This window comes from Cebus imitator, unplaced genomic scaffold (assembly GCF_001604975.1).
Source record: "Cebus imitator isolate Cc_AM_T3 unplaced genomic scaffold, Cebus_imitator-1.0 Scaffold148, whole genome shotgun sequence".
Classification (NCBI taxonomy): domain Eukaryota; kingdom Metazoa; phylum Chordata; class Mammalia; order Primates; family Cebidae; genus Cebus; species Cebus imitator.
Genome location: NW_016107463.1, coordinates 2074280 through 2088544, shown reverse-complemented (window position 1 = coordinate 2088544; position 14265 = coordinate 2074280). Strand labels below are relative to the sequence as shown.

Genomic DNA, 14265 nt, shown 5'->3' with positions numbered 1-14265 from the left:
CCTGTAATCCTAGCACTTTGGGAGGCCAAGGTGGGCAGATTGCCTGAGCTCAGGAGTTCGAGACCAGCCTGGGCAACACAGTGAAACCCTGTCTCTACTAACTACAAAAAATTAACTGGGCTTGGCAACATGTGCCTATAGTCCCAGCTACTCAGGAGGCTGAGGCATGAGAAATGCTTCAGCCTGGGAGGCGGGTGTTGCAGTGAGCCAAGATCATGCCATTGCACTCCAGACTGGGCAACAGAGCAAGTCTTTGTCTCAAAAAAAAGCACTAAGTACATGACAGGCTATGATAGCCCCACTTGCCCCGCCCCCCAAAGTCATGTGACTTCAAAACTGGGTTATAGGTTAATTTTAGATTAGATGTTTAGGTTTCTAACATATATCTTCCTTAGTTCCTTCCCCTGTCCCCATCAGTTTCCTGGCAACATTGTGTGTCTTCTTTATATGATGCTTTAAAAGGACACTAGAAGCCAAAACTATTCGTGTATTCATGGCTTTTTAAGGTGTAAGAACTTTTGTTCCTTCCGTTAAAGCCATTATCCACAGTGATGTCCTATTTAATTTGATGATTGCATATCAGCTCTAGAGTAAGGAAGCTAATTACTCAGTGTATTTAAAATAACTAAGTCACTTCACTGTTGTGTACTTCTCTGTGGTTGGATTTCCCAGGATTCACCTACGAATTATGTATTGTGTACTAGGCCATCTAAGAGAAGACAGTTGCAGAACTGGAAAGAAAACCTGCTTCTCATAGTATCGTTTTAAAAACAAAAATAATGCACGCACACTAAAATACCTAAGAGTAACACAAAAAAGACCTAAAAAAATCACGAGATGCATGTTTAAAATAATTCTCTAGTCAAAATACTTGGGAAAATTTAGTGTTTTTGTTTTTAAATCTCAATGCCTTGTCAGTTTGGCCTTTGGGGTCCCTGTCTTTCAGGTAGCACCTTTTTTTTTTTTTTTTTTTTTTTTGTTAGGCACTTAACCAGGTGTCAGACACTGTCCTGCACACTTGGGATAGAGAATGGGAAGAAAGATCCCCATCCTTCTGGAGCTTCCACTTTAGCAAACAAGTGCATAAAGACTTTGCTTACCAGCTCCCATTTCCTCACTGCTCATGTAATTCATACCACACTCAAAACAGATTTCCAAGTTCCTACCTCTTTTGCGGAAACCACCCTTGGTCTGGTTATCAGTGACCTAATTGCCAGCCCTTCTCAATCTTTGTTTTAACCTTTGAAACTCTTATTCTTTCATGCCTGTGACACAGCTTTCCTCTGTGGTGAATTAATTACTGAACTAGTAATGACTAGTTAATATAGTTAGTCTCCACATTGACATGAAATGCAGTTATAATTGGGCAGGCAAACTCGAGTCTCCGGTAAGATGTTGTCTGCTGTTGAAAGCAAAGTTGAGATCCAGCTAAAACCACTGGAACTAACAAGTTGCTATTTTAACAGTAAAATATTCAGTCAGCTGCCATTATTTCAAGTTTTAAACACTTAATTCATTTCAGGTACCAACACTAAATTCAAGCTGTCATTATTGAATAACAATAACAGAGGAGATTAAAACTATTCCCAACTTGCAGTTATTACAAATGTGCTAATATTTGTAATATTCTTGCCCCTTTTACCCTCTTGGAAAAAAGCAGGTCTTTTTGTTTGTTTGTTTGTTTCTGTTGGGTAACAAAGAATTCATGCTAACCAAATTATATGGTCTTTTTCTCTGCCTAACTCTGAAGTGTCCTACCTGCCCTCCTTATGCAGCCTTCCTGGGTGATCTCCCCATCTTCAGGACATTATCTGAGCCTATCCCCCAGATATTTCTCCAACTCGGATTTTTATTCTGGGCACCACCCCTGGAGACCTAGCCACTTAGAGGGCCCCTTTTTCTGTCTGTTCTCTTGGTCTCATAAGTCCGTCACATCATGGCACTTCTTTCTCTCTAACCTCGAAAACCCAGGCCAAAATCTCAGCTATCCTCTATTCGTAGTCTCCCTTGGTCACCAGGGCTTGCTGCTTCGACTTTCATATCCCTCTCCCCAGATCTTTCCTTAGGCTTTTCCTTGACAGGTACAGTATTTTAACTGCTTCCCTGTCTTTATAGCCTTGCCCGCTTCCAAGCTCTTCACCATACTGCCACCAGTGAAGTTTGAAAACTATAGTTAACCTGTCCAAATTCCTTTTGCTATCCCTCACTAACTAAAAGGTAAGTAAGGCAACAAACCCATAGAAGAGAAAATGCTTTGCTAAAGGTCATCGTATGTCTGTGTCTTCTTTTTCTTTTTTGACTACTTAATCTTATTTCACTTAGAACCTTGGTTATTTATGTTAGTTGTCAGTAGGCAGTGGAACATCATTAAACACCATTTTCTAGTTTAATTCACCTAAGACAACTTTTAAACAAACCCTTGCATTAAATGTTGCCATTAATGAAGGGCTGTTATGTTGCCCTTCTTTCCCCAGCCACCTTCCTTCTCTGACTTCACTGCTTGGGGAGCATGCTAATCATTTTTCCTTGGTGTTAATAACTTTGTAATTCTTAAACAGGTGACATTCCAAGCCTGCAGCATATCTGAGGCCAGATACCTTTATGATCAGTTGGCCACTATCTGTCCAATTGTTGTAAGTAGAAATTACCTCTTATTTTAAATACTACTTCGTATGAAATAAGATAGCATGTGCAGTATTTACTGACAGTGTGCTATTTAAGTCCAGTTAAGACCTCAGTCAGAGATGAACTAATATAAATGGTATGCAGGTTTAGGTATAATGAAGTGAGAATCTACACTGTAGAAGTTTACTCTTGCTAGTACAACATTGATTTGTTAAGTGTCAAGTTTGAGTGTGGCTGTTTTCCCTCTCCCATACTTCATGTCCTCACATTAGACAGGATGGTTTCAGTGAATCAAACCCCAGGATTTGGGTTCTTCCTGGTATATTTCACTAGAAGACAGGCACAGGTATATGTGGTGGAGCTCTGTATGGGTTGCATAAACTGATCCTTTTTGACCAGAAATATAACTACATGGAACTTTTTTTTTTTTTGGCATGTGACACTTTGAATTTGCAGAAGCTGACTTTCGTTTGTTTTAGATGGCTTTGAGTGCTGCGTCTCCCTTTTACCGAGGCTATGTGTCAGACATTGATTGTCGCTGGGGAGTGATTTCAGCATCTGTAGATGATAGAACTCGGGAGGAGAGAGGACTGGAGGTAGGAATTATTTTTCCTTAATAGCCCTTTTAAGTCAAGCAGGTAAAACGGAGCTATTGTAACTACTTGCAATGTTGATGTCTCTCTGAAATTTTTATCTGAAGTGGGGAAAAAAGATTTGGTCTGGGTGGGGAGTTAATTTTTATCGTATGTTCATGTCTATAATTGTTTTAGCTTCATTTAAAATTAGTTGTGCCATTTTCTATATTTTGGAAGTGCTGATAGCTGTTTTTACCTGCCACTTGAGTGTTTTGTATATGGTGCTTTCTGCTGTGGAAAGCATAATTTGTTGTCAGAGATTCTTTTTCCATGTAAAAGTTTAGGTGTTGATTAATAAGGGTGAGATGGCACCTCTTGTTTGCATGTTGAACTGTAAAGTAACCCTTGCATCTCTCCACCAACGGATGTGCAGCAGAACCACCCATGGAAATCTTTAAAAATACACACCCAGACCCTATCCTAGATCTTCTAAATAAGAATCTCTAGGATAGGACCTGAATGTATGTGTTTTTAAAGGAACCCTCATAAGTGATTTTGATATTCTCAACCAGGGCTACACTGCTGCTACTCTCATGTAATTGCTCATAAATTGTTGAACATGCTTTCTAAGTAGAAATAAACTTTAAAGGATAAATTATTTTGATAGATTTATTTTACTTTATTTATTTATTTACTTTTAACCTTAGCATTTGTTTCCCCTAGCTTAATAAGAATGAAAATCATCTGCTTTAAAAAGAAAAAAGTATATTTAAATCATTCCAGAAAATAAGGGTACTTAATTGCCTTCAGATTTTTAAAAATATAATTTTCCTTAATAATACTTTTTAGGGCTCACTAACTTTTTTTTCTGTATCTTATGTTGAGGTTTTTATGTAATTATCATATATTAAAATATATGTAATTAGTTTATTTTCAACTCCTTTTATACGGCATATTCATTTATATATTTTTTAATCTTTAGCCATTGAAGAACAATAACTATAGGATCAGTAAATCCCGATATGACTCAATAGACAGCTATTTATCTAAGTGTGGTGAGAAATACAATGACATCGACTTGACGATAGATAAAGAGATCTACGAACAGCTGTTGCAGGAAGGTGAGTTTCCACTCCATCTTCCAGGGTTTCATTGTACGCCTTTAGTTCTTCAAAGCTCTTTTACACTTTTCTGCTGACTCCTCGTCTGGTTTCCATTGTTAGTGTGAAGTCTTTAACTTTTTTAATGAGGCTGCTTGTTCCTAAAGTTTCAAGTTCCAAATACTTGTGAGATCTTCTTGACTTTTAGCAAAAGGAGCTTACTTTGGAGGTCTGTGGCTAGGTCCACACCAGTGCCCCAGCAGGCATTGTGTAAGTAGTGAATAAAATGCTGACATTCCCCCAGTGTCTGCAGTATAAAATACTGGGCGAGGTGAGGATACTGATCAAACCAGCTATTTCCTAAGCTTCTAGGCACCCTTTCTTCAAACTTCCTGAGCTACCCTGTCGTCTTTCTGGGCTAAGAGGAAGTGGTATCTCCCGCTTTGCAGTGAGTTCCCATATGATCTCCCTTTGCAGGCATTGATCATCTCCTGGCCCAGCATGTTGCTCATCTCTTTATTAGAGACCCACTGACGCTGTTTGAAGAGAAAATACACCTGGATGATGCTAATGAGTCTGACCATTTTGAGGTATCTCCTCGATTTTATTTTTATTTATTTATTTTTTTGACTTCCAAGAGACTGGAATCCTGTTTTAAATGCATTTCACTTCATAAACCAAGCTGGGGAGGCAGTTTTCTGTACCTGCGAAGAATACAAAAGAAATCTCTTAAGACTTTCATTTACCCAGTGCAGTAAAGGACTTGGAAAATGAAAAATTGGTTTCAAATACTCTTTTTTTTTTTTTTGAGACGGAGTTTCACTCTTGTTACCCAGGCTGGAGTGCAATGGCGCGATCTCGGCTCACCGCAACCTCCGCCTCCTGGGTTCAGGCAATTCTCCTGCCTCAGCCTCCGGAGCAGCTGGGATTACAGGCACGCGCCACCATGCCCAGCTAATTTTTTGTAGCTTTAGTAGAGACAGGGTTTCACCGTGTTGACCAGGATGGTCTCGATCTCTTGACCTCGTGATCCACCCGCCTCGGCCTCCCAAAGTGCTGGGATTACAGGCTTGAGCCACTGCGCCCGGCTTCAAATACTCTTATGATTCTTACTGGTTATCTCACTGATTCTATTTTTTTATTTGTTTGTTTGTTCAGTATTTTCTTATTTGCCTAGTGGTGAAAATTCAAACACACACTGTGCAAAAATAACCTGATCAGCTATTTCAGTGCTTCAGACATATCACGTAACTTTTTATTCTTTGTAGATAGACATCTCATAGATTTATTTCTGTGTCATGTTATATGTAGACATTGACATACATATATACCTTTTGTAATACCATCTGTATTCCCCTTTTTCCCCCACCAAACTCACAAAAGGAGATATAAATCCTTCCAGTATTGCCATTGGGTCCCAAGATGTCAGGGCCAAGAAAGAATTCTCTCCCAACGTCTTGAGAAACAGCTACCCTTCTTAGGCTCTGGGGTCATCGAAGCAGCAGCATTCCCAAGGGAGGAGGAAGAAAGGAAACAACTGTCGTGTGACAGGGTTCTCAGATGAAAGTGTCCAGTGTCACCTGGAACAGCAGGCTGGCTCCTAGAACTCTCAGGGATGAAGGTGGGGGCCCCGTGGCTCTTCAGATGCTGTCCCATAGGTAGGAGGTAGGGATTAGGAGCTGGGTAGGATTAAGCTTGCAGGGTTAGGGCCTCTGTCTTTTGTTAAACGCTTGCTGTTTTGTTTTCCTAAATGAGCACACTCCAAGAAAATCTTAAATTGTACCTTTTTGTCTTTGTAAATTGAAGAAATTTGGTATGGACAGTGAACAGTCTTCTTTCCTAATTAAATACCACATCATCTTAACATTTTCCTGGATATGTGAAAAGTTTTCTTCTCTGCTTTTTTATCATAGAATATTCAGTCCACAAATTGGCAGACAATGAGATTTAAGCCCCCTCCTCCAAACTCAGACATTGGATGGAGAGTAGAATTTCGACCCATGGAGGTAAGACACATGCATCAGCAAGAACTGACTCAAAAGTACTCTTTCCCCAGCTGTTCATCACCCATCTGATGCTGCTATCAGAAGGCTCTTAAATATAAAATAAAAATTAAGTATGTGCAGTCCAAGTTAAGGAGGGTTGATTTCTGAGAATAGATGTGGGCAAAAGGCTTCCAGACCCAGATGGGGAATTAGGAGATGGCTTGGGAATGACAGGTTCTGAGGAGGGGCCTGGGTCAAGGAAGAGCACATTTGTGTAGTTGGTTTATTACTTCTCTGGGCTTCTGCTTGTCTAGGTGCAATTAACAGACTTCGAGAACTCTGCCTATGTTGTGTTTGTGGTATTGCTCACCAGAGTGATCCTTTCCTACAAATTGGATTTTCTCATTCCATTGTCAAAGGTAAGGATGCGTTTCTTCATGATGATGGGTACAGATCTGTCTGTAGATATATTTATTTATTTATATATGCTATTTATTTCCAGTCTGGTTTCATTCAGAATTGTTTACTCTTTGCAGTAAAATGTTTCTCCATCAGCCCTATTCTTTTCTCTTAAACCTAAGCTTAATTTCTAGATGCTTTCCATTATAGGTGATTGGTGGCTGGAAGGAGTCCCACACATTGATTTCAACCACCACAAAATCCCAGGTTGATTATAATGTTAAAATTAGGATGGGGATGGAAAGTGTAACTGCTGGAATGCTGGGAAAAGTCTCCTCAGTAGAACTGAACTTGAGATGTTTCTCAAGAATTTGGTTGGGATTGGACTGTCAGAAAAGCAAATAGGAGTTAATCAGCCCCTAAAAAGATAACAAAACGAGCTTTCTTGGAGACATTTGCCAGCAGAACAACTCTAGGTGACGAGGGAGCAGAGCTGTGGGCTGTGGGACAGTAGCTGAGGAGGTGAACACCTTTGGTTTCTGAGCCGGGGTCCTCTTCGCAGAGAGTGGCTGGGAAAAACTGCTAAACAGAGAGGGCCCTGCCACAGGGATTCCTGGCGGAGGGTTTTAGGGCCAGAGAAGGGAGAAGTAGGGCAGCCCTGTCACAGCAAACATGGAAGCAGGAATGAAACTGCTTAGCTCAGGATCTGCCCCTGGGGTATCTCCCTCCTCCACGAGGGGTTTGCCAGGCTGTGCCCATCCCCACAGCCCCGAAGGAAGTTCAGCTGTCAGCTCCATGCCTGCTCCTCACACCCAGACCAAAGGTCACCCATGGAATTCTGTGGGCCCACATTTCCTCATGCTTACCTATCGGGGAGACCAGATCCATCTAAGAGAGATTCCGTGTAAGCTACCAGTCTTAAGCCTTTGCTTATAAGTAAAAATAGATGCCTGGAAGGCAACAGAAAATTGAGAATAATTGATACCTTAAAGAGAAGGGCCCAGCTGGTCCTGCAATGGTATATTCTGTTCAGTGAAATTAAGTTACTTCAAGGAATTAAACTGGGTCCAGCGCACGCCTATAATCTCTGCTACTTGGGAGGCTGAGGCTGGAGGGTTGCTTGAGTCCAGGAATTCTAGTGCAGCTTCGACAACATTGCCACATCCCATCTCTTGAAAAAAAGAAAAGAAAAGAAACTGGAATAATTACTATTTAAAAAAATTTTTTTAATTTTTATTTATTTTTTTATTTCTTAAATTTTTAAACCTGTTTTAAGAAACAGGGTCTCACTATGTTGCTCAGCCTGGTCTTGAACTCCTGGGCTTAAATGATCCTTCTTTTGCTGCCTCAGCCTTCCAGGTAGCTGGAATTACAGACACAAACCACCATGCTCAGCTTTGGAAAGAATTCTTAAAGGAATTCTAATTAGTGGCCTCAGACAAATTCTATAGAAGTTCAGTCACATTTGTAAAATAAGCATTGTAGGTGGTGCTTATTTAATGGTGAATATATTCACCAGTAGAGCAGATGTTATTGAATATCCAAGGCAGTGATTTAGAAAACCAAATTAAAATTAATCCCAGCAGGATGGTGAAGAAATGGAAATTACGGAAAACCTGAAGCATGGAAAGCTCTGGAAAATTCCATGTTTGTGTAATAATTTAGAAGGGGAGAATAGTTTATGTAGGAAAGATATAAAATAATAGAAAGATATAAAATAATAGAATTTTTCCTTAGTAAGTCTCTGTTAAGGATGAGACAAATATTTAAAGAACTCAAAGGTAGGCATTTATGAATCTCAAAGGGAAAATTAACTGCTTGGACAGGAGAAAAAATTAAGAGACCTGCCAAGGGGGAAAAATCAACTGATATTACTTCACATTTGGAACATTAAATGCTATATGGAAAGAAGTTTTCAGGATCTCGAGAGGTACAGAATTAACAACCACAGAATGATCTTCCCAGCCAAATTATTCTTTAAATTTCAAGTGGTTCTAACAAAACTGCATGGATCAAGTTAGGGCTAGAAGTCTTGTCTAGTGTCTTAGTTTGTTTGGGCTGCGGTAACAAAAACAGCATACACTGGGTGGCTTAGAAACAACAGGAATGTATTGCTCACAGTTCTGGAGGTGGGAAGTCCACGATCAAGTCACCGACAGTTTCAGTGTCTGGCGAGAGCTTGCTCTCTGGTTCGTACGTGGTGGAAGGGGCTCTTCAGGGGTCTCTGTTGTGAGAGCACTAATCCCGTTTATGAGGATAGAGCCTTCCTGATCTAATCGCCTCCCAAAGGCCCTGCCTTCTAATACTGTTACAATGGGCTTTAGGTTTCAGTGTATTAATTTGAGGGAACACAGAGATTCAGACCATCGTACCTAGTAAGGGGATGAGGAAGGAGATGAATGGTAGATACTCATTAGCGCTTGACAGAGTTATAATTTCAAAAGTACCTCTTTAAAAGTAAGGAAAACTATGAATAGTATAGAAGCAGGATTTATTACTTCTAAACTTGCTGGTAGTTAAACCACACTTCTAAAAGTGTGGTAAAATGAACAGCGAATACATTTCAGTGCCACAGAATTGGGCGTGGGGTCAGGGAAATGATGGAACAATAGCTCATCGAACATAAAATGGTGAAAATAAAATAAAAAAAAATTTGAATAGACTAAACCCTATCCTGTTGAACAGCTAAAACGGATAATATAAAATAGCAACAACACAGTGTAAGTTTGATGAGATACACCTAGAACAAGGACAGATGCCGACAGGAGCTGCCTACTGACCTTTTGGAAGGATAGCAGAATGGCAAAGCAGGATCAGGCAGAACGTGAGGTGGAAAGTAATAAATGGCATAAAGCAGATGTATATATTCTTCCAAGATGGTGAAAGCTGTGGTCCTTTTTGTATCATAAAATGTAACATAAAAAGAATTTAGTGTGATGGGTAATAATAGTACGTGGCTTCGATGTGTTAACTAAAGGCATAAATCCCTGGCACTGTTTACTAGGCTTTTAACTTGGGCAAGTTACTTATTCTCAGTGCCTCAGTTTCCCACCTGTATCCCAGAGGGGGATGAGTAGGCTGTTGTAAGCCCATGTGGGATTAATGCAGGTAAACCACTTAGCAAGTACCTTGCATGTTACTTAATAACTGACAGGCCATATAATAAAGGTTGGGAAAGACCATGGGGGAATTAAATGGCTTATTAAATGTTAACAAGCTTGGTTGTATAGCCTGTATCACGTGTCTCATACCACATCTTTTTTCAAAATGCCCTCAGTAAGATTTACAAAAATTAAAGAAAATCTTCACCTCTCAAAAGTAGACACAATACAGCATGTGTTCCCACTAACATTGAACTAAAGAGATGTTATGGAGAAATTTAACATTGGAAATTTAAAATGTCTTTCCTAGTAGGTTTTAGATTAACCAAAACTAGAATTACAGATTGTGTAGGAAAGTGAAAGGCAGTGGGATGCTGGCAGAGCCGGTTTCTAAGGAAAAAATACAGCTTTAAATGTCTTAACAAAAAGTTGAGAATCTAAAGAACAAAGTACAATATACTTTGAAAGAAAGTCATAAAAGCAGACATTAAAACCAGTGGTCATTATGAACTTTTTTCAAGACTAAGGAAAAAAGAAACAGGTATTAGAAATGAAAGCGGATGTTCACAGCCATGGTGGAATTTTAGACTATTGATTTGAGTATGTGCCTAGAGTATCTAGATTCTTCAAACGGTCCTGTGTGTCTCTTAAAAAATGAAACCACAACGATAGCATTCCCCCCTTAATGAATATGGGAAGAGGCTTGGTAATCAAGAGAACTTGTATACCGTCTGTCCCATGCCAGCCTGGCCCTCTAACTGGTCATTGTTATATATATCGAGGTCCCATATAAGATTCCATTCTAGAAAACAAGAGATTACTACTAAAAAGTTGTAATTCTGCTTTGAGGGTCTTAAAAAGTCATTGGAGATACAGAGAATTCACAAATAAAACAGTTTTCGGTCTCGTGAATGAGTTTACATGGCCAGAGCCACCAGGTGGGCAAAAAGTTGTGATCTGCCCCTGGTGGGCTGTAACCTTATTCCAGATATGACAACCTATGAATGGTCTTTGCCTTTCCTCACTAAAGTGGGGAGGCAAAACCCCAGTGATGAGGCAGCAGGGGAAGAGCACTGAACTTAGAAGAACTGGATTCTAGGCCTGGTGTGATGGCTCACGCCTGTAATCCCAGCACTTTGGGAGGCCAAGGCAGGTGGATCACTTGAGGTCAGGAGTTTGAGACCAGCCTGGCCAACATGGTGAAACCCCGTCTCTACTAAAAATACAAAAAAATTAGCCTTCATGGTGGTGTGTGCCTGTAATCCCAGCTATGTGGGAGGCTGATGCACGAAGAATCACTTGAACCTGGGAGGCAGGGGTTGCAGTGAGCCAAGATTGCGCAGCACGCTCCAGCCTGGGCGACAGAGCAAGACTCCATCCCAAAATAAATAAATAAATAAATAAAAAGAACTGGGTTCTAGTCCTGCCTTCTGCCTTCATTACCCTGGGACCCCTGGAGAGACACTGCTATATAAACGGAACCAGCCACCTGCCCTCCCAGTACTGTATATTTATTGCAAGGCTCAGTCACAAAGATGCTTTGAAATGCAGACATTTCACATAAATATAAGTTTTAGGTTTGTTAAGTTTCTCTTAAAATTCCTTGATGGGTTAAAAAAATCACATGCCAATCCATGATTGAGTGACACAGGCCACATGTAAATAAAAAGCCTGTTCCTCCAACTGGGAAGCATTTGGGCAGAAAGTAGAATCCCTTAGGGAGTGAGTCCTCATTGCAACTTCTGTGTTTGACTTGATCGTGATTCTTTTTCTCCCTTAGGTTGATGAGAACATGAAGGTAGCACAGAAACGAGACGCTGTCTTGCAGGGAATGTTTTATTTCAGGAAAGACATTTGCAAAGGTATTACATTATCTTAGATTTCTGAGGTCAGCTTATGCTGCAGCAAACTGCCAAAGCTCCCCTTTCCCCCTTCTCCGGCAGGTGGCAACGCAGTGGTCGACGGTTGTGGCAAGGCCCAGAACAGCACGGAGCTCGCTGCAGAAGAGTACACCCTCATGAGCATAGACACCATCATCAATGGGAAGGTAGGAGGGTGGCCCTGTACAGCACGCCTCACTGTGCACATCCCCTGGCAGGGAGTTCATAACCTGTCCTGCTTCTTGTAGGAAGGTGTATTTCCTGGACTGATCCCAATTCTGAACTCCTACCTTGAAAACATGGAAGTAGATGTGGACACCAGATGTAGTATTCTGAACTACCTAAAGCTAATTAAGAAGAGAGCATCTGGTATGATAGTCTTTTATATTTTTTAATCTCATAATGTAGACAGGACGGTACTATCTTAGAATGTTCAGTTTCTTAATGTAGTCTTAAAAGAATGCCGTATTCAATTCATGCACACTGTTTCACATTTTCACATCTCTGCAATTGTATTCACCTTACAATCTTTGACGCTCAGAACTTAGATTAGCAGTGCTTTTTTTCTTATCAGCTCATAAAATCGGGAGTGCATCTTAAAATCACTGGCATCTTAGATGATGAAATGGCATGTGGATTGCCTACTTATCATTTACGTCCAACTGTATTGATTGTACATCATCATGGGCTCTTTTATAGGGCCAAGGAACTCTGTAAGTTAAATAAGCTGAACAGTTCTTCAGCCTGCCTTCGTACATACCATGAGGCTCCTGAGAATCCCCTTTCTTTGTTAGCTTTGAAGAGGTCACACTGACAGTGCCTAACACAGTACTTGGCACAAGGGAGCCATCAGCAGTTAACAGAGTGACGATAACAATGGTAATGGCATCTGTATTTAACTTGAGGCTTCTGTAAACTTTCTGGAGTCACAAAGGATAGCCGTAGAACCCCACCTCACCCGTCAAATGGTATACTGCCAATTTCCCTCTTCATTCACTCTACTTACTATTCTTTATTCTCTCCACCTCTTTGATCAAAGATCGCTCGAGGGACCCTACAGTCCTCTGAGGCAGTCTCATGACACTGGCATTTGTAGTCCTAGCCCTCTGGCCAAATGGGAGGACACATGCTCTTGTACACATGTGCTGGCTCCTATCCCTTAAGAGCTGGCAGTGGAGGCATATAGGTGGCATCTAACAGGTACCATAGAAACTGGATGAATGTGTTCTCATTGCCTGCCTGCAACCTAAAATTCTTGCCCAGGAGGAGTCCTTCAAGCACTATGAAAGATGTTCCCACCCCCTGCCATGTGGCTACACCCAAAGGACATATTGATTTCTCTTCAGAATTGTGTTTATGCTGACCACTAAATCAACTTATTTAAAAAAAAAAAAAAAAACTTCTGTTATGTGGTTCTAATTTTTTTTTTCACTCCCACAGGAGAACTAATGACAGTTGCTAGATGGATGAGGGAGTTTATCGCAAACCATCCCGACTACAAGCAAGACAGTGTCATAACTGATGGAATGAATTATAGCCTTATTTTGAAGTGTAACCAAATTGCAAATGAATTATGTGAATGCCCAGAGTTACTTGGATCAGCATTTAGGAAAGTAAAATACAGTGGAAGTAAAACTGACTCATCCAACTAGACGTTCTACAGAAAGAAAAATGCATCACTGTTTTATTGACAAACTGGCTGCAGCACCATGCCTCTCAGCCTCTGTGTATGATAAGAAGACCAAATGATAGAACTGTACTGTTTTCTGGGCCAGTGAGCCAGGAATTGATTAAAGTTTTCTTTGGTAGGTAAATCTAGAGTTTATACAGTGTACATGTACATAGTAAAGTATTTTTGATTAACAATGTATTTTAATAACATATCTAAAGTCATTGTGAACCGGCTTGTACATTTTTTAAATTCCTACTCTGGAGCAAATACTGTCTAAGCAATTTTGTAAATGTAATGTACTGGTAATTGTACAATACTTGCATTCCAGAGTTTAAAATGTTTACTGTAAATTTTAGTTCTTTTAAAGACTACCTGGGACCTGATTTGCTGTAATTTCTTTCTTTACTTTAAAAACACTTTCCATAATTTCCTGTCAGTTCCTTTGTTGTGTACATTAAACACTTGAATCCATTGAAGTGCTTCCAGGGTTATCCTGGGTTTCTAGCACCTTATCTATGATGTTTCTTTTGTAATTGGAAGAGCTAACCCCTTGGTCAGCTTGCCCCAAGCTTTCCCCTCTGAATAAATAGCCATTGAACTCTGATGGCTGTTATCAAAGGAACTTTTCTTTTGTTTAAATTTGCTGGTTTAGGCATTAAGCTTAAACACAACTCTAAGGAGAAGGGAGATTATCACCCAGAATTCACAATTTAGTGATTATTGGGGACAATTTTTTTTTAAATAACAAAGTTGGCAGGGGGTCAATCGTTTTTTCTTCCTATACATACAAAGAATTCTGTCAAAAATGGTATTCATGCTTCTCTTGTGGCCTGTTACTCTGATTGCTGCTGTATACAGTTTTATTACTCTTTAGTTTTTAGCGAGCATATTGATGGACTTTCTTTTAAAAACCATTCACCCTAGATTT

General features: G+C 40.1%; 1 protein-coding gene across 1 annotated transcript in view; it reads left to right on the top strand.

Annotated features, from left to right (window-relative positions):
- Positions 1-13941, top strand: part of GCLC (glutamate-cysteine ligase catalytic subunit) — a 47014-nt gene extending 33073 nt beyond the window's left edge. Inside the window, exons 7-16 of the mRNA XM_017542893.2 lie at positions 2559-2633; positions 3105-3221; positions 4183-4321; positions 4778-4890; positions 6214-6306; positions 6600-6704; positions 11566-11647; positions 11729-11832; positions 11914-12034; positions 13106-13941. Of these exons, the coding sequence (XP_017398382.1) occupies positions 2559-2633; positions 3105-3221; positions 4183-4321; positions 4778-4890; positions 6214-6306; positions 6600-6704; positions 11566-11647; positions 11729-11832; positions 11914-12034; positions 13106-13317 (1161 nt within the window). The 3' untranslated portion in view covers positions 13318-13941. The remainder of the gene's footprint in view (positions 1-2558; positions 2634-3104; positions 3222-4182; positions 4322-4777; positions 4891-6213; positions 6307-6599; positions 6705-11565; positions 11648-11728; positions 11833-11913; positions 12035-13105) is intronic.
- The last annotated feature ends 324 nt before the right edge of the window (positions 13942-14265 follow it).